The 25,863-nt window shown below is 43.4% G+C and overlaps 2 protein-coding genes across 2 annotated transcripts in view; one reads left to right on the forward strand and one right to left on the reverse strand.

Annotated features, from left to right (window-relative positions):
• The window catches only part of atxn1a (ataxin 1a), a 478,304-nt gene that overhangs the window by 353,005 nt on the left and 99,436 nt on the right, over positions 1-25,863 (forward strand). The window lies entirely within an intron of this gene.
• gmpr (guanosine monophosphate reductase) overlaps positions 1-25,863 on the reverse strand; it is a 94,575-nt gene that overhangs the window by 35,960 nt on the left and 32,752 nt on the right. Inside the window, exons 2-5 of the mRNA XM_073023933.1 lie at positions 10,418-10,537; positions 6,499-6,582; positions 5,683-5,856; positions 2,861-2,942 (exon numbers count right to left, since the gene is read on the reverse strand). Of these exons, the coding sequence (XP_072880034.1) occupies positions 2,861-2,942; positions 5,683-5,856; positions 6,499-6,582; positions 10,418-10,537 (460 nt within the window). The remainder of the gene's footprint in view (positions 1-2,860; positions 2,943-5,682; positions 5,857-6,498; positions 6,583-10,417; positions 10,538-25,863) is intronic.

Here is a 25,863-nt window from a genome sequence, read left to right on the forward strand (position 1 = left end):
TTTAGTGAATATATGTCACAAAAACAAAGGAGCTGGTTGTGGACTACAGGAGGAATGGAGACAAACTAACCCCTATTGACATCAATGGATTTGGAGTTGAGAGGGTGAACAGCTTTAAGTCCTGGTATACACATCACCGAGCATCTCACGTGATCTGTACATACTGGCTGGCAGGTGAAGAAAGCACAACAGCGCCTCTTTCACCTCAGCTGGTTGAGGAAGTTTGGTATGGGTCAGCATCCTGGACGCCAATGTACTGAACCTTCTGGATGAGCCTAGGCTACCACACTAGACCTTGTGAAATGCTCACACAAGACCACACAGCCTTTGTCAGCTCTTTCAAATAAAACAACTCAGTTAAAGTGAATTTAACCTGAACAAGCCCATGCTCACCTCCTCAGATTTCACCCCCTTACCAAACGTACATAAAACCTATTCCGTACACTTCTGGAATAATTTCTGTACCACGCTGCAAGGCTCAGTGGCCTGTGGTCACCTGGCTCATCCCTATTGCCTTACTGGAGGGCAAAATTAGTTATTAGCAAATTCTAACAAAGGCTCTTCAACCTGAATTGTTGACTGTTTCCCTTCCCCCAGATGGAGCCTGACCTGCAGAGAACTTCTTGCAATTTCTCTATTTGCTTCAGATTTCCAGAATCTGCAGTTTTCCCCTCTATCTTCTGCTATTCTCCATTCTTCTAGTAATTCACTTGCAGATGCAATATCTCCTGCCTTGTTTTCTATAGCAACCTGGGATAGATCATACGCACTTTGACATCCAAGACCTCTTTCATCCTAATAGTGAGATACTCCCCTTAGCCTCCCACTTCCTGAATTCACCATTTTCTATGACCTTTTCTCCTTGATGAATGCAGATGAGAACATAGCTTCACCCACATCTCATGGCTCCACACACAGATGACCCCTTTAGTCCCACTTTTCCCCTGGATACCCTTTTGATCATTATATGCTTATAGAATGCCTTCGGATGCCCCTCAATCTTTTTTCTGAATCATGATCATGTTTAATATCATTGGCATATGTCGAGAAATTTTTTGCTTTTGTGGCAGCAGTACAATGCGAAACAAAATCATAGAAAAACACATGAATTAAAGTAAATTTATACAAATTATATATACAAAATAATTAAATAAGTAGTGCAAAAATAAAAATAAAAGTAGTGAGGTAGTGTTTGTGGGTTCAATGTCCATTCAGAAATCAGATGGCAGAGGGGAAGAAGCTCTTCCTGAATTGTTGTGTGTGCCTTCAGGCTCCCATGCCTCCTTCCTGATGGTAACGAGAAGGCACGTCCTGGCTGATGGGGGTCCTTAATAATGGAAGCTGTCTTTTTGAGGCATTTCACGATATATCATATTCCCTTCTTGGCCTAATTTCATTCTTAAATTCTTTCCTCCATATGCTATGTTTCTAAAGAGACTCACTTGATCTTAGTTGCCTAGATCTGTCATATGCTTCCTGATCAGATTTTCAATGTCTTTTGTCATCAAAAGTTGCCTAGTCTTGCTATCTTTGTTGTGCACCCTTACTGCAACAATGCTGGCCCTGAATTCCTAACTTTCTAAAAGACTCACTTGTCAGATGTAGATGAGGAGTTCTGGTTGATAACTCCCCTCCCTGTCACACGGGCACCCGCGGCAGCAGCCCTGCTGAGTCAGCTGATGATATGGATGGAATATCCAACATCTCTTCCTGGGGATGACACCCTAACCCAGACAAATTCCTGATCACAAGATGCCTTGTATCCAGGCAACGGTTTCCTCAGATTTTTGTGGAAGACCTTGCCAATTCGTTGGTGGTACAGTTTGTGCATGGGTACACGGCCAGCTCCCGATCAGTTGCACGTCCATTCTCCACTGAGCTTTGATCACAGGTTTCCAGCATCTGGATCCTGACTAGACAGGGCAGGAAGCACATACGAGAGGCTCTTTTCATTCATATGCGGGGGGGGGGGGGGGGGGTGTACTCCTTCAAAAAGAAAGAAAAGAATACAAAGATTCCCCTCCCAGCTCCCGTGGGTGTGAATCAGAAACCCTCCATAATATTTAACCTCTCCTTAATTTATCCCTTTGTAGTCTGGGATTCTGCTTTTGATTATCTATCAATAAGTTATTGGTGCCAAGAACAACCCTGTCTAAACCTTTTTGGCAGAGGCTTCATGAAAAAAAAGACAGTGTAATAAATAGAGAAAAGAAATACCAAAATTTGAATGAATTACTGAGTTAGAGGGCCAGTGATTAGCTGCCACCTGCCACGGGCATGTAATTAAAGGGTGTGGCACCTGCCTCGGGAGTGAACACTCAGTGCGTATCGATCATTGTTCATTGTCAATACAGACCAATATTCCACTGGTCACTAACGTACAGCAGGGAACTTGCCCCCTTGCTGACTACCAAATACCAATTTACACCCATCTCCTTTTACGCTCCCTATATATTCTATCCACTTTCCCACTCAACTGCTCTCACTTACAATTAACCCTTTGGGTTGTGGAAGGAAAGCACAGTCACAAGGAGAACAAGCACATTCCACATCAAGTACTGGAGGTGAGAACTGAACCTGGGTCACTGAAGCTTCATGAGCTACGTTGTGCCCATCGCAGGCAACTGGGACGAGCTCAGATTGACACCTCGGTCAGTACGAATGAGTAGAGCCAAAGGATCTGTTTTTGTGCTGCATAACTATCATATGAATTTCAAAGCTGATATCCAAGTGTTTGTCACAGTTGTCATCTCTTTTCAATGAACAAGGATTTATGCAACTCATTGTGACTGTTACAAACTAGCTGAAGCTAAAACCAAGTTACTTTACCCCCTTGTGTTATGGCACTCTGTTCATTTACCTGGTCCAATGCCCACTTTGATGACATCAGCTCCTGAGAGAATAAGTTCTTCAACCATTTCCCCCGTCACTACGTTACCAGCCTAGAGTTTGAAAGTGACAAGCGTCAGAGAAAGCAGAAGATTCTGGAACATAATGACAGGCTGGTGAGATGGCCAAGAGTGACTAAGGGTACAGCTTCAAACCATCACAAAACTCTGCATTATTTTAGCCCATCCTATGGCAGAAAACGAATTTATTGATCATGTCTTCATTAGCAGACACAGAATGCAAAAGGAGCTGCAAATCCTGTCCTAGACCATCGGCAAACAGGTCTAGTCTGTCGTGGGATAGTTGATCCACCCAGACCAAACCTGTGCTGTACCATGCAGTAAATTCTCGGGTAGCCTTGCACTGCTCTGGAATGCCATTACCCACGTGCAGGAATGGACGCCCGCCTGGTCAGCATCGAACCCTTTGCCAAATCAGGAGGGACAAAAGCACAAGAGGGATGCACCCAGGTCAAAACCTCCTGGAACAGGGACGACATCGCCATCCTGTATGGATCTCTAGGTCAATGCACAGACTGATCAGCATTTGCAACCAGTCTGAATTTGCATACAGGGATAGAGTCAATGGAAGAGTGAGACCATGCTGTTCAACAACTTCCCAAATGCTGCAACATCTCCTTCACTGTCAGGTCTGATGACCTGAAGGTGCTGGGTATCTGGCTCAGAGGGACTGAGGTGTTCAACAACAATTGGTTGGAGCAGATTGCGAAGGTGAAACAAAAGTGGAATCTGTTGAAATTGTGTTCATTGACAATACTGGGAGAAACATGGTCATCAGATGCAATATGCTCTGCTAAACACAAAGTACACTGCAGATGCTGTGGTCAAATCAAGACGTACAAAAAAGCTGGATGAACTCAGCAGGTCAGGCAGCATCCGTTGAAAGGAGCAGTCAACGTTTCGGGTCAAGACCCTTCGTCAGGACTAAAGAAGGAGGGGCAGGGGGCCTATAAAGAACGTGAGAGGACATTGAATTCCCCAACTTCCGGTAATTCCCTCCCTCTCCCTTCCCACATCCCACTTTCACTCTGTCTCCTCTTCTAGCTGCCTATCACCTCTCCTGACTCTGCCTTCTTCTACTACCCATAGTACTTTCCCCTTAGATTCCTTCTTCGCCTCTCTGGCCTATCCCCTCCCTCACCCCTTGATCTTTCCTCTGATTGGTTTTTCACCTGGCACATTCAACCCTCCCCCCACGTTCTTTATAGGGCCCCTGCCCCCTCCTTCTTTAGTCCTGACGAAGGGTCTCGGCCTGAAACATTGACTGCTACTTTCAACGGATGCTGCCTGACCTGCTGAGTTCATCCAGCTTGTTTGTACGTCTCAATATGCTCTGTTGTAGCCAGTTCCCCACTCCTCTGCCCAGAAATCACCAAGGACATACTCCTAAGGATCTAAAATCGAGCAAGTCCGACAGATCACAATGCACAAAAACCAAGAATGGAGGCAAAAGAGTAACCCAAAGTTGCCCTCATCCTCATGACCACCTTTGTGTGTGGCTGCATTAGGCGCTCTGTGGACCCAAAGTAAGTGGATACCATGTGTGGTGAGTTTCTACCCGTCCCTGGTGCTGTGAAGGCTGGGTCTGGCCCATTGCTGTGCAGTGTCCCAGTCAGCTGTTCTTTGTGGATCATCAGGTTAGTAGTCAAGTGCAGCAAGTAGTTACAAAGGCAGGTGGCATTAGCCTTGACTGCAAGGAGGTTGGAGTTTAGAGAAAAAAAGTGTTGTTAGGAATGTTCAAGCCTTGCCTGGATAATGCACAAAGTTCTAATGCCTTTATATGAGGTATCACTCAGTGGCTTCCAACCCTAATATTTTCTGGACTAATTTCTGAGTTGTGCAAGGTCTCTGATCACAAGCAGCCAAAAAAGGTGGATCTGTGATCTCTGGATAGAGAGGAATGAGGGGTAATCCTTTTGAAACACAAGAGCAGTACAAGACAGGAACTGGCCCTTTGATCGACAATTTCTGTGGCAGCCACAATGCCAACTTTAACTAATCCCACGTCCCCACGATGTCCACACCCCTCTATTCCCTGCCTGTTTACTTATCTAAATGCCTCATCTAACCACAGTTGTTTCCACCACTTCCCCTCAAGTCTCCAGAATGGGACTTGACCACAACGTAAGAGTGCTACTTTGTGTCTGCAGTTGACACCTCCAGCAACTTAATATTCTGGCCATATGTAGCAGAGGTTCAAAAGCAAGACACTGGAAATAGAGAGAATGCTGCAAATGCTCAGCGGGCCAGGCAGCATCGTTGGGGACAGGGATGAAGTCAATAGTTCAGGTCAATGGCCTTTCACCAGAACTCTGATTACAGGTCACTGACCTGAAATGTTTCCCTTCCCACACATGCTGCCTGACCTGCTGAGTGTTTCCACCATTCACCAGTGAGAGGTGGTTGGCTTTCCTTACACCCATCACATTGCTCATTTGGATGTTAAATGTCCTGTTTTTAATCTTCTGTGGCTACACTTGATGAAAATATATGACACCATGTCTATGACTGCTGCCAGGCTTGAGGTTTGGCGTTCCCCTGAAAATTCCTGACAACTACTTCAGTTTTGCAGTTGGCAACAACTCCAGTCTACAAGCTCCCAACTTGGCCGAATTGGATATTCAAGTTGTGGAAAGAGTAGCTGGTGTAAAGCTTTTTTGATGACACCAAACTGGAGAGTGCAATGACAGCTTGCCACGCTAAATTAGCAGTTTAGAACTGCTGCCAGCATTTTGAAATGAAAGAAGCATTCTCTAATGGAATAAAGACTTACCATGATGGTGTGTTTCGGAAACTTGGCACGAACAGTTTTGACAGATTCCACAAAGTACTCTGAGTATCCATTTGCAACATCTAGGCAGATGTAGTTGATGGCTGGGATTGCTTTTAGAATCTCACAGAGTTTATCCAAGTCTGCCTGTCCAGTGCCAGAACTGACAGCCACATTCTGATAAGAGGTAAACAGGCAGAAAGAGAGAGAATTCATTAAAGAAAGGTCTGTCTGTCTAAATCAAACAAAATCAATCAAAGCTGTACTCAAACAAATCTGAGCGAGAGTATTAAGATTATAAATTCCTGCCCTCAGCTCTGCCCTTGGTGGTGGGTGGGCGAGGGGTTGGAGGGGTACTTATCAAAAATCTAAGTAGATGGCTAGTTGATCACATGGAATTTTCTTTTATTAAAACTACTTAGTAGAAATTCTTACAGGCCTCTTTGGACTCTGGTAAGTTCCTTCTCAGCTAATGGGCTGTATTCATTAAATGCACATTGGTGCTAATGAGCAGAAAAGCTAGGTACAAGCCCGTTACAACTCAGAAAGGGTTCAGATATCAACTCATGAGGGCACTCAGTTTTACATTCCATCTGCGCTGAAGCCAAAGATAACTTTTTAAAAAAAGACTCATACTAGCCAATCAGCACAAATTCCTTTCCCCCTTTCCTCCATGGGCAAACACATCCACAATGCACACAACATTTAACACCTTCACTGCACATGTAATTAGCCAAATGGAGTGGTGATAGTTTATCAGTTTACATTCAGTTTCTATTTCAATCCAGCATAACACAGAATATTCTTTAAAGAAAATACCTCAAGACATTCAGGACGAGAGGCTGCAAATGCCTTCCACTCTTCCAGACTGTAGTGTTTATGGATGGTGATGAACATTCCGAACTGGAAAAGAAACAAGCATTTTATCTACCATTTCTAATACAACCTAGCACTTGCAGATAGTGTATCTGGGGAATTGCTCACAATGCCTCCAATACATGGGAAGGTCAGGATCACTGGATCACCTTTCTCAATCCCTTCTATAATAGTTTTAACCTTTTGGACTTAGTTCCCACAAGACCAGGAAAGTAAACAAACAAATAACAGTTTAAAGGCACACGAGTGAATCTGCAGATACTGGAAATAAATAAAAACACAAAATGCTGGCAGAACTCAGCAGGCCAGACAGCATCTATGGGAGGAGGTAGTGACAACGTTTTGGGCCGAAAACATTCATCAGGAGTGAAGTAACATGAGATAATCGAGGGGGGATAAGAAGTGGGGAGAGGGATGAAGTAGAGAGCTGGGAAGTGATAGGCTGGAGGGAAATGGGCTGGGGGAAGGTGGAGAATTATGGGAAATAAAAGAGAAAGAAAGGTAGGGCTGGGGGAGATTATAGTGAGGGGGGAAAAGACAGAGAAAGAGAACTCACTATAACTCCCCCCTCCTCACCTTCCCCCTAGCCCATTTCCCTCCATTCTATCACTTCCCAGCTCTCTACTTCATCCCTCCCCCACTTCTTATCCCCTCTCCACCATCCCATGTTACTTCACTCCTGATGAAGGGTTTCGGCCCAAAACGTCGTCACTACCTCCTCCCATAGATGCTGTCTGGCCTGCTGAGTTCTGCCAGCATTTTGTGTTTTTAAATAACAGTTTAACCTCTGGTGCGTAGAGGTCAGTACATTTCCTAATCTACGTCCTCATTAGTAAGCTCTTAAAACAAGAATCACAAACGAGTTGGCACACCTTGGTCAGATGGGTAAGCTTAAAATACTACAGAGAAATGCACATTTTAAAATTTTATTCAAAGTGTTCTACAAAATTTGTGCTTCTCCAATATTATTTCATGATATTCAAAAGAGTTGTGGTAAAGGATCATGATAATGGTTTGAATTGAGCCAAAGTATTAAGAGATTATTTATAGTACCAAGTGTTGTAATGGTGGTTCTACGCCAAGTGCCTCATACTCTGCCAAGGGAAGGACAACATCCGTGTGAAAGTGATCACCACGGCAAGCTCTCACTAAACAAATTCTGTGTGTCAGGAAGAATAAGAAACCTTGCGACAGATTCTGTTCCTGTAATGTTGGTGGGGAAATAATCAACAGTTCCTCTAATGGTGCAGGTGGGAACTCAGTGTTAGTACCAGTGGAAGTCAGTGGGTGGGTGGGCTGGCTCTCCCACACTGTGTCAGGTGATTATTTGGCATTTAGAATGCATTAATGTGATATACTACATTTCAACACAAACTTGAACACTGTCCAGCTCTTGGAAGTTGGAATGAGTTACATCCTGTCCCTGGGCACAAATGGGTTCCATTTTTACAGGCATCCATAGTCTTTAAGTTGGAAAACAAAACAACAAATTTTTACAATTTATGTCAGTGGCAACATATCAAATTCTGATTATGAAACATAGAAACATAGAAAACCTACAGCACAATACAGGCCCTTCGGCCCTCAAAGTTGTGCCGAACATGTCCCTACCTTAGAAATTACTAGGCTTACCTATAGCCCTCTACTAAGCTCCATGTACCTATCTAAAAGTCTCTTAAAAGTCTGCTAAGAAAGAGGGGAAACTAGCTTTACCGTTTGTTGGAACAAACGATCTACACACTCTAGGCTTTTGAATGTAATAATATTTCTGGGAGCTTGTTAGTGTGTAGGGGATGCCCACAAGTCTGGTATTTGTAACCTGAGGACGATCTGTACTTGTTACTGGAGAGTTGTGAACAGAGCCGAACACTGGAGTCATCTGCAGAAACACCGGCCCTGGATCTATGAGAGTACAGAAGCTACCAGTTGAATAGAGGAATGGTGCTTTAAATGGGAATATTCCCCAGAGGAATAGTAACAGTGACATAATGAGGCAATGCTGATCATTTTCCTTAACCCCACCCCACGCCCTAAAGAGTGCCTATCTTGTGCCAATATTGTTATTAATGATTCCTCAACAGGAGACCATTTACCCTTCTGTGTCTGTGCTGGCTCAAGACAACAGTACTGTACACTCACTGTAACAATATATTCCATATTTCTGTTTCCATCATCAGCTATGAATAGTCCATGCCCCAAAATATCTTTCCAGAATTGAACCCAGGTCTTGGGCACTGAGAGACAGGAGCTCTATTACTTACACCATTCTGGCTTCTTTCCTGAACCTGGTGAGCAGAATATACATTCTGGCTTCTTTCCTGAACCTGGTGAGCAGAGTGATCGATAACACAATGACGCAGGTCCGGTTAGATTCCTACATAATACAGCGTATGTTGTAGTTGGGCTGCCACTCCCTCTTCCCTTCAGGCACTCCGCTCTTGTGCTCAGACATAAATTAACACTGTAGTGTCTGCAGCTGAACAGTTGAGACAGAAGGCCAGTTTAGAGGTGCACCCATGAGGAATTTGGTCAAAACTCAGTCTATTAAAAACACAATTAAGATGCATAGTAACACCAACTTTTCCACAACCATCAGCTTCTTGAACTGATCTGGACAACTCTATTCCTAAGTCAGCAATGACTACAAACCACCTCTTGCACTATATGGAATTATCACTAATTATGCTAAGCAAGCCATTAGTGCAGTCTTTTTCTATGTTGCACTATTTACGTTGTGTGTTGTCTGAACCTACACGCCTACTTTAAGCAAGTTTTTCCATTGCAGCTGTCTTCACTGTACTTGTGCACATGACAATATACTTGACACAACTTCCCTTAAATGTAGTTTAAGCAGTGAGTCACTCCCTGGTTTGATCCTGCTTCTGGCTTTGCACTTTAGTTGCAAAAAGCTACAGCAAAGTCTGAATTACTTTCTACTGTATTAACAATCTTTATTTTTCAGTGTTTCAGATTCCATCAATTAAAATTTTCAAGAAAGCTAATTTCCCCTGAGCTAAAGGACACTGACAACTGTGGTAGTCGTTTCCACTCTCTATACAATCATACCCGAGTCCATCTATCAATGCTGCCTAATACAAGTTTAGCATTTATTTCACAGCTCTGTATGTAGTTTTTTTTTAAAAAACTCTTATAAATAGCCTGGGCTACTTATACCTGGAAGTTTCTATTCTACCAGAATGCAGTATTTGTTTTAACCCTTCTCGTCCTTTGGAATTTTGGAAACATGTCTTGCAAGGTACATGACCCAAACCATGTGTTCAGCAATTATACACAGCTGTTTTGTCCACACCCATGATTTGTACGAAGTTCACCCCGGTCTGAGGTTCAATAAGCTTGCTTCAGGGTTCATTTGAATACAAAGACCTTCAACAGATCCATCATTCAGATTGGTGGTTTCAGTTTCCACTCCCTTCAGTCCGCCTTGCTCGTCAACCATCTGTGACTGGTGAAGCATTTGTCCTGATCAGTACAGAAACAATCTCTGCACGGCAGCAAGGCTATTAGACACCATGCACAGTGATGTCCTCGGAGACTATAAACAGTTCTCCTCAAGTTAAACTCAACCAGTTGTGAACTGGATGGTTCAGTACACTGGAACACTCACTGCATGTACAAACTGTCCTTCACCAAATAAAGGAAAAATATAATGGCCTTGTTAAATGTAAAAATCAGAAGTAAAACAACAGCTGTGCTACACTTCAGAAGTACAATTCATCACCAGCAAAGAGAACAGGGTTATTAAACTGTCACCTGATACTGGCAAAACAACACTGTCCGAATAACTCAACATCAAATTCTTACACACCAATGAAAGTTTATCCTGACGCAAGAAGTTACTCACCTTACTTAGCACCTCAGCCATTTTGAATGTACCAACTGTGTCCATGTTGGCCGCAATAATGGGGATCCCAGTGTAAGTCTGCTTAGAGTTCCGAAACGTAAAGGTTCGCTTTAGATCCACCTGTACAGGAGAAAGGCAAACTTTGAAACATGCAACCCATTCTACGCACTTAAAGAGTGTTTCAGTGCTGTTCCAGTATCATAGACTGCATTGAGAATCTAGGGAAGATCCTCTGGTTTACATTGAGAGAAGTAACAGAAAGCTGCAGGATAGCAAATATTGTTCCTTTATTTCCAGCATTTTCTACATGTTATGGCTTTGTTTGTGATAAGTCCTGCCTCATAGATGTAATCGTTTTGTTTTGAGGAGGTAACTAAGCATATCAACAAGGGGGGGCATGGTAGATGTTGTTTACATAGACTTCAAGGGACTTGATGAGGACCTGCAATGATAGGCTGGTCCAGAAAGTTAGGAACCATGAGATCCAATGCAGCCTGACAAATTGGATCCAAAATTGACCTGGTAATAGGAAGAGAAGGTGGAGACAGAGGATTGGAAATCTGTGACCAGAAGTGTACACAAGGATTGTTGTTGGGATTCTTGAGGTTTAATCATTAACAATGACAGCTTGGATTTGAATGCAGAAGGTATGGTAAGATTCCAAATGAGGCAGATTAATGTGGATAAAACCCAGGGCCTGACAAAGTGTTTTCTCAGACTCTGTGGGGAATACCAGTACAGAAACTTCAGGGTCCCTAGCACAGATATTTAAAAGATCCTTAGCAACAAGTGAGATACCATAGAATTGGAGAACAGCTAAAATTGTTCTGATGTTTCAGAAAAGTTCTAAGAATAAGTCAGGAAATTATAGACCTCATTGTGAGCCTGACATCAGCAATGGCAAAGTTATTCAAAGGTATTCTAAGGGAGCAGAGATATGAATATTTGGTTAGACAGGACTAATTAGGGATAGTCAATATGACTTTATGTGTGGAAGGTTGTGTCTAACCAAACTTGGGAGGTTTTTTTTGGAAGAAGTTACCAGAAAAGTTGATAAAGGCAATGCTTTCTTCGACACCACCATTTCAAATGTCATAATCATAGAACAACACAGCATAGAAACAAGTCCTTCAGCCAATTTAATCCATGGCAAATTATTAATCTGCACCATCAATCTGCACTCAGACAATAGCTCTCTTTACCCTTCCTATCCAAATATGTACATGCCACAGGAAACATGGTGAGTGAAGAATCTGAGAGGAGAGAGAACAAGAATGGGATAGTTAAATAAATCAAATCATTGGGGGGGGGGGGAGAGGAGGGTGAGAGGGGATGGGAGGGGAGAGGCACACACAAGACTAGTTAACTTTTCTGGAACCTGACTGTGTTTGAAAACAACAACGTTTGGAAGTATGGTGCCATACAATGAAGTGACAGAGCAAGGGAGGTCATACATTGAAAGATTTTGCACTGGCAAATCAAATTTTGTATAATATTCGTGTTCCAACTTCTCTGACCGCAATGAGTGCAAAAGTGTTTAATTTATTACACATTCTGGTGGAACCTGCAAAGCCTGGTGAAAAGCCTAATGTGGATGTTGTTAAAGTCTTAAAGGGTCACTATTTTCCTAACCCTTTGATCATTGGTGAGAGGTTTAGATTTTATAAAAGGAATCAGGAGGGCGAACCTATTTCACAGTTTGTGGAGGTTCTGAAGCAAGTGTCTGAACACTGATTTTGGGCAGTCACTGATTGACAGGTTAAGTGATAGACTCGTAAGTGGCTACATACTGAGGCAATTCAGAACACAGACCAACATTACAGAAGGCAATTGAGATCTGTGGAGATGGAACTAAAGAAGCACACATATTAAGCACATCTTCCCAAGTTCATGAGTTTTTACTGACTTTGAGAATATGAGCCACTGGCTATCAAAGTTGTAGCTGTGGCAAACTGACTTTTGGCAAAACTGTGAACAAGATGGAGCATACTGAGGACAGACCGAGTGACTCTCACTCTGTGGTTGAAGATGCTTTGTGTGTTTTATCTGTTTCAGGACACAGGCAGCTATTGGGTGACCCCGCAGTTCACTGGAGCCACAGTGAGCATGCAGGTGGACATGGGTGCTGCAGTATCACTGGTGGCAGAGAAAGTTTACAAGGGGAAATTGCAGAAGGGGCAAGGTTAATTTTAAGACTTACACTGGTGAGGTTGTTCCAGTGAGGGGGTAGTACACATTGCAGTGGAGATTAACAAGAGAAAAAAACTCCCACTGTACATTGTTAAGAGGCCCCATGTGCCACCTAGGCACTAAGAATTCAGAGAGTACATTGTTAAAGGCACTCATGGTTGGAGCAGCTCAAATTCAGCTGGCAGGAAGTGCACTTGCTTGGTGGGAGCACTAGTCTACAAGAGGTATTGAAAAAACATGCAGAGATTTTCAACAGAGAACTGGGCAGTATGAAAGGAATCATTGTTAAGCCCCACACAACACCCAAATGCCTGAAAGCAAGACCTTTCCGTAACCAAAAGATAGTGGGTGACTTGAAAAGACTGGCCCAGACTAAGGTAACGAAACCAGTGCATGCAAGTACAAATCCAGTGGTTCCTGCCCTGGAAAGGGATGGGTCTTTAAGCCTTTGTGGACAACCATTAACCCAGTCCTTACGGTTGAACAATGTCCTCTTTCCCTCATTAACAGCCTTTTACCAGGATTGGCTGGAGGATAAACAAAGTTAACCTGTGTTAAGTATTCTTGCAGACCTATGTTTATTTGTTCATTTATTGAGACGCGGTGCAGAATAGGCCCTTCTGGCCCTTTGAGCCGTGCCGCCAAGCAATTTAACCAGAGTCTAATCACGGGACCATTTACAACGATTAATTAACTTACTATCTTTGGACTGTGGGAGGAAACCACAGCACCCAGAGGAAACCCACGCAATCAGGGGGAGAACATACAAACTCGGCAGGAGGCAGAGTGACAGAGTCATAGTGGATGTTCATGCTCATGTAGCGAAGGCTTCTGTTTGGCGTCACCTTGGCTCCTGTACTTCCTCTGTGGCGATGGGCCAGATGCTGAGCGGGTTGACAGAGGCAGAGGGGTGCAAGCACCCTGCAATACTCAGCTGCTGAGGACCACAATTGTACTGATGAAGACTCAGTTATACAGATCAGAAACAGCTCTTCGGTCTGTTACGGATTCAGCAACAATAAATATATGTGAGGCAGGGTTTTTTTTATAACAAATAAAACATTTATTAAGCACTGAAAAACAAACCCCCAAAAGTAAACAAACCACTAACGTAACCGGAAATCAGCTGCTGTGCGGCAGCTTTAACAGTTCTTAAAGGAATAAAGCGAAAACAGTTCTCAAAGCGATGTTGCAAAAACAGTTCTTCAAAGTAGTACTGCAAAAGTTCAAAATGCTTACAGTCCATTAAAGGAGAGACTTTTTAGATGATTTAAATTCTCTTTCACGTCGCGTTGTTGCGGTTCCCAGTCGAACTATACTTTTCCCAGAGAATTTACGAAGATGAAAATGAAACGGCTTAAAGGCACTGACCCTTTCTGCTATTATTCGCAGGGGTTACCGCAGGGACAGCCAACGAATTCCTTCCGAATGAGGATCAAACAAGGTCGAACCTGTTTCACCGTCGAAATCGACTTTCCTCGATCTTTTAGCTCCCGAACTCCGATCTTCACTCTCCACTGATTTTTAACTGGCAGTATTATAAAGAAACTGCCGGCAATGACCTTTTAAACTTTAGGCATTAAATAAGACTTCACCTTTCAACCAATCTGCGTCATAATATTGGACCACGCAGTGGCATGGAGTCAAAATGGCAAATCCAGCCACGAACTGCCCCTCCTCACAGGGAGGGGTCCTCCTTTTACACCCTGTTAAAAAAACCTGTCACATGACCTCTACTGGCGGGAAAATGACATCACTCCACCATCATAAGACCACTACTTTAAGTCCAGTATAGCTTCAACACCACTGTCACGTGACAAGTACAAGATACCCACGGATACCTAACAGGTCCAAGTCGTCCGTACCCGAACTGTCTATGAGCCATCCCCATTTGCCTGCATTTAGTCGATATCACTCTAAATCATTCTCTAAATGTCTTTTAAATGCTGTTATTGTATCTGCTTCCACCAGTTCCTCTGGCAGTCTGTTCCATATACACATCACACTCTGCATGGAAAAGTTGCCCCTCAATCCACTTAACTTTTCCCATCTTGGTAAAAAGAATATGACCACTTATCAATGTCCAACCTGAAGAGTTAGACTGTATTGCTCCTGCTAATTCCCATCTTGATAGTAATGTTTTCAAAGTGTTTTTAATGTGACACCAACACTTTGAAAACAATGCCATCGTGATGGGGATTAGCAGTAGCAATACGGGGGCAGGTCAGGGATCTGGAAATGGGATTGGTTTGTTATTGTCACGTACTGAGATACAGTGAAATGCTTGATGTGCATATTATTCATTCAGATTAAATCATTACACAGGGCATTGAGGCAGAACAAGACAAAACAATAACAATGCAGAATGAAGTGCAGCAGTGACAAGAGGAAATGCAGTGCAGGTAAACAATAAGGTGCAATCTCATAACAAGATGGATTATGAGGTCAAGAGTTCATCTTGTCATACTGGGGAACTGGCCTTGAGCCTGACGGTACATGTTTTCAGGCCTTTATATCTCCTGCCTGGTGGAAGAGGAGAAAAAAAGTAAGTAATGGATGGGGTCTTTGACTTTGCCGGCTGCTTTACTGAGGCAGCAAGAAGTACAGACAGGTCCACAGAGGGAGGCCGGTTTTTTGTGATGTGCCAAGCTGTGTCCACAGTTTCTTGCAGTCACATGCAGAGTGGTTACCATTACCAAGCTACTGAGCACCCAGACAGATGCACTGATAAAAACTGGTGAGAGCCGATGGGGACATGACAAATTTCTTCAGCCTCTTGAGGAAGTAGGGTCGTTATATCTCATTTTAAAATCACATAGCAGGAAAGGCACAAGATCAGATATTGACAGCTTTAGGGGCATCAGAGATCTCAAGGTGACATCAATAAGTAATGACACTTACTATGCAACTTGGATGGGAATAATCAAATATTCCCCTTTAGAACTGTTACAGCTGAAATTCACGGTCACAGCCATGGTATGTACTGTTTAATCTTTATTCATCCCATTATTAATGAGGGAGGCTACACCCAGGTGTATCTGTTGTGACAGCACCTATTGCAGTCGGACAATGGCAGGTCGAGAATTCTGATGACCTCTGCCAGCCGTTAACCCTGATTACCACCATTCACATACCCTTTACCCCCAGGGAGAAGAAGAGCATTTGGTCAGAGCTGCCTGCATTTAAAATTGCTTCTGGGGATTCAGAGTTCTGGTACAAGCTCCACGAAATGAATGAAATTCACCAGATGCATCCAAGAGATGCACACGTGTTGATAAAGCAAAATGGCTGAGGAACACGTGGCCAGGGAGTGCAGGAAGATACACGAGCAGCTACCGGGAGTGCCTGTAATGAAGAGAGAGATCATTGCTTTAGAGGGAAGTGAGGCAGCAAGCAGGGGAGGTGAGAGTAACTGGGAACAAAAACATCAGTGGTTCAGAGAGCTGTTGAACCTGCCATGGATTATGCAGAGCGTAAATAGCGAGCTTTTGAGGAGAATAATCCAGGGAAGCATGATCCAATCTTCCTGAAAACACTGAAGGCAGGCCTGAGGTCAGCTCACCAGTAAGTTCTGGGTTTGGAGAGAGCAGAGGGATTGACTTACCTCGAGATAGTATTCTGGGCCAGACAGATAGACTAGAGGAGGGGTAAGAGAACTTGTAAAGTGGCTGTAGCGGATGTAGCTGCTGCGATGTCACAGGAGATAAAGTTTGTACGTCAGCAACCGGAGTGCCAGAATAGATGTAAAAAGGTGAAGTTGATTTTTTACAGCTGCAGACTGGTTGGAGGCATTGCCCAAAAAAAATGAAAGGTGTGGGGGAGGGTGTCACCCATCACAATGACAGCAGTGCCCCCTCTGTCTGATATGATTGTCGAATGGACAGCATCTAGGTCAGACAAATGGCTGGCAGCAGGCTCCATTGGTCACCCACACAAGAGGTTTATTAGGAGAGTGTGATTGTGAAATGTTAGTGGACACAGGGTCTTCAGTGTCGTTGAAGAATCTATCCTTGCCCCCTACTGGAGAGGCAATTTACATTACCAGTGCAGGGGTGAAACAGTGAGGGCAAAGAGAAGCAAGTTTCAGATACTCAAATTAGAGGGAGTGAAGATTCCTGTAGATTTTTGGGTGTTCCTAAACAATGAGGGTAATGTCCTGGGAATAGACACACAAAGTAAGGCAGGTGTTATCACAGACTCAGGAAAAGAAGAAAAACATGGCCAAGACGGACAGGGAGCATAGAGGGCCCATAGAGCTGACAACATGACCCACAGGGAGACAGCAGCTCCAGACAGGCTCAGGGGATAGGAGACAGGATGTGCATCATGTCGGGGCCTGCAAGGATCGGGGCCAAACACAGTCAGGAAGTGTTAAAGCAGTGTAACTGTTTGCAGACGTAGCAGCAATTAAAGTGAAGACACAGCAGAGAGGGGAGAGCGAGGAGCAGAGAGGGGAACGAGCAGGCAGATCATGGGGACAAAGACGAATGAGATAACAAAAATCGAAAGTGTACAGAAAAGAGCCACTGGAGCCAATTCCATATTAATGAGGACGTGAAGGACCATTGTAAGTTAAAGGACTGAGCAGTGACGTATTGCTGATCAGGGAAAGCCAGAGGGAGGGACAGGAATCCTCCCACAGACAGGTGACCAAGTCATGGCAAGGGAACTCCTTGAAAGGGCAGGATTGGCTTCCAGGTGGATAGGACCACAGGTGCTGCTTCTGACAAGTGACACCTGTGTTTATGTGCAGACCTGGCGAGGCAGCTGGTGGAAACACTGGACTCGGGTCAAACAGTATGACTCACCTTCTTGTCACCTTCACTGACAGAACAAGGGACACAATAACAATGGCGTTACAGAGAATTTAATTGATGAACAGCAGCCTGTTGCTTCACATCTAACCACTCCTGACTGAAGCTGACCTGCAGATGAAAGGAAGGGAATGCAAATGCAGAAGACACAGAGCACGTCAGAAAGCTGTGAAGAGCGCATTCAAGTATAACAGTAACGGTACTTTCTAATGGAGGCCATATCTGAGAGGTAGATGGTTGGTTATAAAACTTCTAAGTAAATTTGCTATCAAAGTACATGTCGCCATAACAACCCTGAGATTCAATTTTCTTGTGGGTATTCACAGTAAATACAAGAAACAACAGAATTAATGAAAGACAGCACCCAACAGGACAGGCAAAAAAATCAATGATAACAAACTGCAAATACAATTTTTTTAAAAATAGTAATAATAATAAATAAATATCAAGAACATGAGATGAAGAGTCCTTGAACGTGAGTGCATAGGACATGGGAACAGTTCAGTGATCTTGAGTGGTTATCCCCTCTGGTTCAAGGGTCTGATGGCAGCAGTGAGATGAGGGCACGGCCTGGACGGTGGATATCCGTGATGATGGATACTGCTTTCCTGCAACAGCGTTCTCTATAGCTGCGCTCAATGCTGAAGAAGGCTTTACCCATGATCGATTGGGCCGTATCCACTACGTTTTGTAAGCTTTTCCATTCAACGGCAATAGTGTTTCCATACCAGGATGTGACGCAACCAGTCTCCCCCACACATCTATTGAAGTTTTAGGTGACATGCCAAATCTTCACAAACTTAAAGCAGCAGCATCCCCATGCTTTCTTTGTAATGGCACTTGTGTGCTGGAACTAGGACAGATCTTCTGAAATAACTGAGGAATTTAACCTTGTTGACCCTCTTCACTTCCCCCACTCAGAACTGGCTCATGGATAGATCAGGTGAGAAAGACTTTGGGAAAATAGACAGGCAGCGATCCGAGTTGTGGCTGGGGCATCAAGTTCCACACCTCAATGGCTAGGCAGACAGAGGAAGAGAAGAAATTGCACACAGTGTGTGAAGGCAGCCATCCCAGCCTGGAACGTGAGTGGGCACAAATGAGCCAGGCCCTTTCAGTGGGTGGGCCAGCAATCAAAAAGACAGTCCAGGAGGGGTGCCACTGCAGCAGAGATCAAAGGGACAGAGATTTGTTGTCAGATTATTCTGATAATACACATTCCATGCCATAATTGTGAACTGCTGCTTGTGAACCTGATAGTTACCTTGCTGGTACCCCTCTGCACTGAATAGCTGCTGATTACCACTGCAGAGTTTTGAGCAAGTGGGTATTTAAGGGGCGAAGGTAGGGGAAGTAAACCACAATGAGCCAGCAGGGAAGGAGGCAAGAAGCACATGAACGACAAAGCTGCATTTTAAAGACTGGTCGACATTGGGAGGTTGAGTATCCAAGTAGATGTGATCAAGTTTCTGGAATGCTTTATTGACCTCTCTGCTTAGTCTTGTTGCTACTAGGTAGGGATGATAGTGCTAAATGTAGATGCACAGAGGGAAGTGATGGGTTAGTAATTAGGGAAGGGATTCAAAGTGAAAGGCATTTTTGCTGCCCGACTTAATTAGATCCTCCATAAAGAGACTTTTAGATGGGTACATGGAGCTTAGTAAAATAGAGGGCTATAGGTAAGCCTAGTAATTTCTAAGGTAGGGACATGTTCAGCACAACTTTATGGGCCGAAGGGCCTGTATTGTGCTGTAGGTTTTCTATGTTTCTATGTTTTAAAGTTTGTCCTTCCTGAGACAGATGTCAGTCTAGGGGCCAGAGAAGTATGCGTTCAGGAGTATTCTGGAGTTATACCAATATAGCAAATACTAATTCAAGCCAGAGCCAATTTTCAGTTGTTATTGTAAATTGCAAGCAGTAAATTGAAGTTTAAAGCACAGGAAGGCCTGCAGTCTTAAGAGATTGCGTCATTGGTTGGTATGGTAGTGTAGTGGTTAGCACAAGGCTTTACAGTTCAGGGGACCCAGTTTCAAATCCCACCACTGCCTGTAAGGAGTTTGTATGTTTTCTCTGTGACTGGGTTTCCTGGGTTTCCTCCAGGTGCCCTGGTTTCCTCCCAGTCCAACGACTTAACAATTGGTAGGTCAATTGGTCATTATAAATTGTCCTGTGACTAGGTTAGGGTTAACTCAAGGGATTGCTGGGTGGTGGATCGAAGGGCCTATTCTGCACTGTATTGATAAATAAATAAACACAAGAGATTCCACAGATGCTGAAAGTCCAAAGAAACACACACAAAAAGCTGGAGGAACTCAGGAGGCCAGGCAGCATCTACAAAAATGAACAAATGTCATTGCTTCACATTGAGGCTCTTCATCCAGACTGGAAAGGAAGGGGGAAGACACCAGAATAAAAAGTGAAGGGAAGGAAGGAAGAGAGCTAGAAGGTGATAAGAGAAGCCAAGTGGGTGGGAAAGGTTAAGGACTGGAGAAGAAGGAATCTGACAGGACAGGAAAGTGGACCATAGGAGAAAGGGAAGGAGGAGGGGCACCAGATGAAGGCGAGGAGAAGAGGATAAGTTCAGGGAGGAAAAGAGGGAGGAGAAAAGATTACCGGAAGGAGAAAATGGTGTTCATGCTAACAGACTGGGGGGTATCTACATGGATTTTGAGGTGTTGCTCCTGCACCAAGAGTGGCCTCATCATGACAGAAGAGGCAGCAATATATTGACATGGCAGAATGGGAATGGGGATAGGAATTAAAAAGGTTGGCCACCTAGAAATTCCACTTTGGTAGATTGAGCTTGATAAAGTGGTCCCTAATTTACGTCAGCCTCACCAAAGTAGAGGGGGCTACAATGGAACCACTGAAACAACAGATGATCCCAACAGATTTGCAGGTGAACCTGGAATGACTGTTTGGGATCCTGAATGGAGACAAGGGAGAAGGTGAGTGGGTAGATGTAGCATCTGTGTTGCTTATAGCAATATCTACCAGCAGGGAGATTAGTAGGGAGAGATGAATGAACAAGGGAATTACAGAGCGAACAATTCCTTCAGAAGCTGAAGAGTTGGGGGGTTAAGTAAAGAGGTGTCTGGTGGTAGTATCCCATTGAAGACAGCCGAAGTTATGGGGTGAGGACACGAGGAACTATATCACTGTTAAGGTGGCAGGAAGATGGCATCAGCAGAATGTTAATTCAATGTTAATCCAGACAACTCTATGTGTAAGTAATTTGCACCATTGCAAATGTAAATAAATTCAGGGAGTTTGCGATTAGATTGTCCCAGCAAAGCTAATTGGACATTCAGAAGTGTCTTCCACTGTAGGTATGCAACTCAGAGGAAGCATTGTCAATCAAAGTATTGAAGTAACTATTGAAAGTATATTGAATCATCTCTGTTACCATTGATCTAAAGGGTATAACAATGTGATGTACTTCTGGCTTGGAAGACTAACACAAGTGTTGCAAGAAGAATGCCTGCTTATTGTGATGATCAAAGACTTCAATATTACCAGATTCAGTGTCTTCAAACACAGTCACAGCATTTTTCGTTACCAATACGGACCAGAAAATGTCTGATAGGCTGAATTTACACTTCCCATCCTAGCCTTACAGGCATTTTGAGATGTTTTGACAGGCTGCTATGATTCAGAACAGTGAGCCAACCTGCTGCCCAGCCCCAAGTGAAAACTTGTTCCAACTTGTGAAAAACCGCTTAAGCAAAGCAGCAAAAAGAAGCACTTGCAACCTTGTTCATAATTCATGGTCATCAGAAGCCCTTGCAACCTTGTTCATAATTCATGGTCATCAGAAGCCCTGCAACCTTGTTCATAATTCATGGTCATCAGAAGCCCTGCAACCTTGTTCATAATTCATGGTCATCAGAAGCCCTTGCAACCTTGTTCATAATTCATGGTCATCAGAAGCCCTGCAACCTTGTTCATAATTCATGGTCATCAGAAGCCCTGCAACCTTGTTCATAATTCATGGTCATCAGAAGCCCTGCAACCTTGTTCATAATTCATGGTCATCAGAAGCCCTGCAACCTTGTTCATAAATCATGGTCATCAGAAGCCCTTGCAACCTTGTTCATAATTCATGGTCATCAGAAGCCCTGCAACCTTGTTCATAATTCATGGTCATCAGAAGCCCTGCAACCTTGTTCATAATTCATGGTCATCAGAAGCCCTGCAACCTTGGTCTTAATTCATGGTCATCAGAAGAGGCAGGAGAATAGGAGAAAAAGAATCTCCAACAGTGCTGGATTTAGACAACATTCGGTTCTCATTACCGTATAAGCTCAGAATTTCTCCCATCTCAAGTGAACTAAAAGAACTTACAACACCAATAAGAAATTATGTCTCCATTAAGTCTGTCCAACAAAACCATTAAGAACAATTTATAAGATCATTTGCCTTGCTTCAAGTTTGAGACTTTGAGTACGAATTAGCTGCTACCATGTCTTCATAATAAGTCATTCAGTAAAAGAACATGAATTAATTTTATCAAGGCCTGATTGGAAAGTGCAATTGAATCCCTGTAGTTCAGTCCAAATTGGTCTCCTGTTAGAAATTCAATCATATCCTCAATGTTCATGACACGTCATGCATGGAGATCATTCATTCTGAAGGAAGAACCAATTCAACAGAGGACTCACAAGACCAAGACTTTTAAAGTATTGACCTTAGGATTCCCTTGAACTACTACCCTAAACTTCAAACCAAAAATGTCCTTGCGTGTCCAGCCACTCAAATCTCTGACCAACCTCATAATGGACCTCATCACTGCATGCATCCTACTCCTGGACCAGGGCATACACAAAATTCCACTGTCTCATTCCCCACCACCACACATTTTTGTGGCTGATCCCTCTCTACCATTCAATCTGTCCAGTCTTTACTGCCCCATCCCATCATGTTCTTCTATCTCCAGTCCCAATCCTTTCCACCACCCCAACAACCTCAAACCTCACCACCCCACAATCTCCATGCGGGAGAACCCTTCCCTAACCTTACAAAGACAAAGTCGATGGGGACAAGATTTTGCATACATTTACATGGGTCTCTTCCTCCACACACAAGGCTTCAACTTCTTGTGTAATAGAACTTCTTTGCTAGAGGGTCCACCAGAAAACACATCATATGGATGTTCACAGATACAAATGAAAAGGCAAAGAAACAAGAACAGAAATGTACATTCTTTAAGCACAATTCCAGCTCAGTATACTGAGACAACAGCTTAGCATTCATTTTAACAACTGTTTGAAAGCAAAAAAGTACTATACAAAACATTTTTACAGGTGAATACTATTGTTCCAATTTTCCAATGGCATTACTATTGGAAAAGAATGTATTAGCAAGCAAGAAAATGGCATAACAACTAATGTTAATGGATTTGTTTCTAGTGATGATATCAGGCAGGTCAGTTCCACTTCCATGAGCCAACTCCTGATCAGGCACAGCTCCCAGCATCCAACCCAACGTGGGTCTTGCATGAACTCCTGTTCTAAGCCACCAGCCTTGTGCTATTTCCCTGGAATTCTGAGTCACAGCCAGTGTGCCACATCGGGAACACAGACACTCAACATTCATAGTAAGCTGATAACATGAACGGTATCAGGTTAAAGAGAGTACACATACATTCACAAGGTATTACTGAACACATCTGGGACTCTAACCATTCCACAGTCCACCTATTTATGTAAATTATGCAAAAGCAGCTTTTCCTTTTTGTCAAATGATTTCTGGGGACACCAAGCGCTTAAAATGCTAACAGAAATTATTTCCACTCACCAAGGAGTTATTTTTATACCAATAGACACAAAACTACCACCACCAAATTTCAAAGATAAAATAATTTTAAAAATCACTTATTTGTAGGTACTTAGTGGTGTCAGGGTCCATTTTCCAGTGCTCACTACCAACTAGTTCAGGAAGAAAGCTTGCCACCATTCTGAGGACAACCAAAGACTGGCACTAAATGCCAATCATGTCAATGCCCACATCCCAAAAACAGATGAAATTGAAACCTGGTTAACTTCTCAACAAGTTAACCAATCAATATGTCAGTCTGGGATCACCACTGTTCACAGAAACCAGATGTTCTGCTTTTAATTGATCCAAGTGGTTTTCTGGTCACGAAAACAATTTCGGCAAAGCAAGGAACCACCTTAATTTGACAAGCCACAGAACTAATCACAAGTAACAGAAAATCTGCAGATACTGGAAACCCAAGCAACACACACAAAATGCTGGAGGAACTCAGCAGGCTAGGCAGCATCCATGGAAAAGAGTACAGTTGACCTGGGCCTCCGTACCTCCCTCTGCAATTGAATCTTCAACTTCCTAACCGGAAGACCACAATCTGTGCAGATTAGTGATAATATTGCCTCCTTGCTGACGATCAACACTGGCGCACCTCAGAGGTGTGTGCTTAGTCCACTGCTCCACTCTCTCTATACCCATGTCTTTGTGGCTAGGCATAGCTCAAATACCACCTGTAAATCTGCAGATGATAATAACCATTGTTGGTAGAATCTCAGATGAAGACGAGAGGGCATACAAGAGTGAGATATGCCAACTAGTGGAGTGGTGTTACAGCAATTACCTTGCACTCAGTCCTGACTAAGGGTCTCGACCTGAAATGTTGACTGCTCCTTTCAACGGATGCTGCCCAACCTGCTGAGTTCATCCAGCTTTTTTGTACGTCTTGCACTCAACATCAGTAAGACAAAAGAGTTGATTGTGGACTTCAGGAAGGGCAAGACAAAGGGACACATACCAATCCTCCTAGAGGGATCAGAAGTGGAGAGAGTGAGCAGTTTCAAGTTCCTGGGTGTCAAGATCTCTGAGGATCTAATCTTATGTCAACATATCGATGCAGTTATAAAGAAGACAAGACAGTGACAGCGAAGGCAAGGGGCGGGGGCTACTACACAGGACTGAAAGAACCTGCAGAGGGTTGTAAATCTAGTCAGCTCCATCTTGAGTACTAGCTTACAAAGTACACAGGACATCTTCAAGGAGCATAGTCTCAGAAAGGCAACATCCATTATTAAGGACCTCCAGCACCCACGGCATGCCCTTTTCTCACAGTTACCATCAGGTAGGAGGTACAGAAGCCTGAAGGCACACACTCAGCGATTCAAGAACAGCTTCTTCCCCTCTGCCATCCAATTCCTAAATGGACATTGAATCTTTGGACACTACCTCACTTTTTAAAAAAATTATTTGTTTTTTGCACAATTTTAATGTATTCAATATACAAATACTGTAATTGATCTACTTATTTATTATCATTATTATTTTCTTCCTCTATAATATGTATTGCATTGAACTGCTGCTGCTAAGTTAACAAATTTCATGACACATGCCGGTGATAATAAACCTGATTCTGACATTGCAGGCTGAGACCCCCCCCCAAAGCTGAGGAGTAGATTTAAAAGGTGGGGGGACAGGAAAGATTGAAACACAATGATAGGTGAAACTGGGAGGGGGGAGTGAAGTAAAGAGCTGGAAAGTTAGTGTGAAAGAGATACAGGGCTGGAGAAGGGGGAAACAGTAGAGGACAGAAAGCCATGGAAGAAAGAAAGGGGGGAGGAGCAGTAGAGGGAGGTGACGGGCAGCAAGGAGATAAGGTGAGAGAGGGGAAAGGGGACGGGAATGGTGAAGGGGAGGCATTACCAGAAGTTTGAGAGATCGAGGGCCACCCTCCTTTTTTTTCTCCAGTCCTGCTGAAGGGTCTTGGCCTGAAACATCGTCTATACTCTTTTCCATAGATGCTGCCTGGCCTGTGTGTTCCTCCAGTATTTTGTGTGTGTAGCCGCAAAACCAAGCTCAGACTTGCTCAAACTGAAATGTCTCTTCCCCTTGCCTTTTTTAAAAAAGTTAAAGTTCTGGTTTCCTTGGGTCGTTTTGTAAAAAGCTTGCTTATGCACTTCTTCTGATACAAGAAGCATTTCCTTCAACATTGCACAACTCTTGAACCTGCAGTTTTTTGTCAATGAGACATTTAACTTTTCAGGGAATTAATCACTCCGTTACTCTGGTGTGGGCTGCTACAAATACGATCAACAATGTGATACATAGGCAAGGAGCTGCTAAAAAAAAATCTGCTTCATTTTCCTGAGAAGGAAATGCTGTTCAAATTCCCTAACTTTTATTGCAAACTAAGCTGAAACAACTCAAGTAGCAACTAGCCCTCGAGCAACAAAATTGCACGACGCGGGTCTGCCCGTAAAGTTGTCAAAAAAAAACACGAATGGCAGAGGATAGGCCCCAACCTCAACTTCGCTGTTTGTCAGCGGTGTCTGGGGCTTTCTATATTTCTGAATGTCTTTAACATGCAAAATCATCAAAAAACCACTGAAGATCTGAATAATCATGAAGATGACTAAAATTTAAATATTTTAAAATAAAGAGCTAAAAACTTAATGAGAA

Source organism: Hemitrygon akajei, chromosome 20, assembly GCF_048418815.1.
Source record: "Hemitrygon akajei chromosome 20, sHemAka1.3, whole genome shotgun sequence".
Classification (NCBI taxonomy): domain Eukaryota; kingdom Metazoa; phylum Chordata; class Chondrichthyes; order Myliobatiformes; family Dasyatidae; genus Hemitrygon; species Hemitrygon akajei.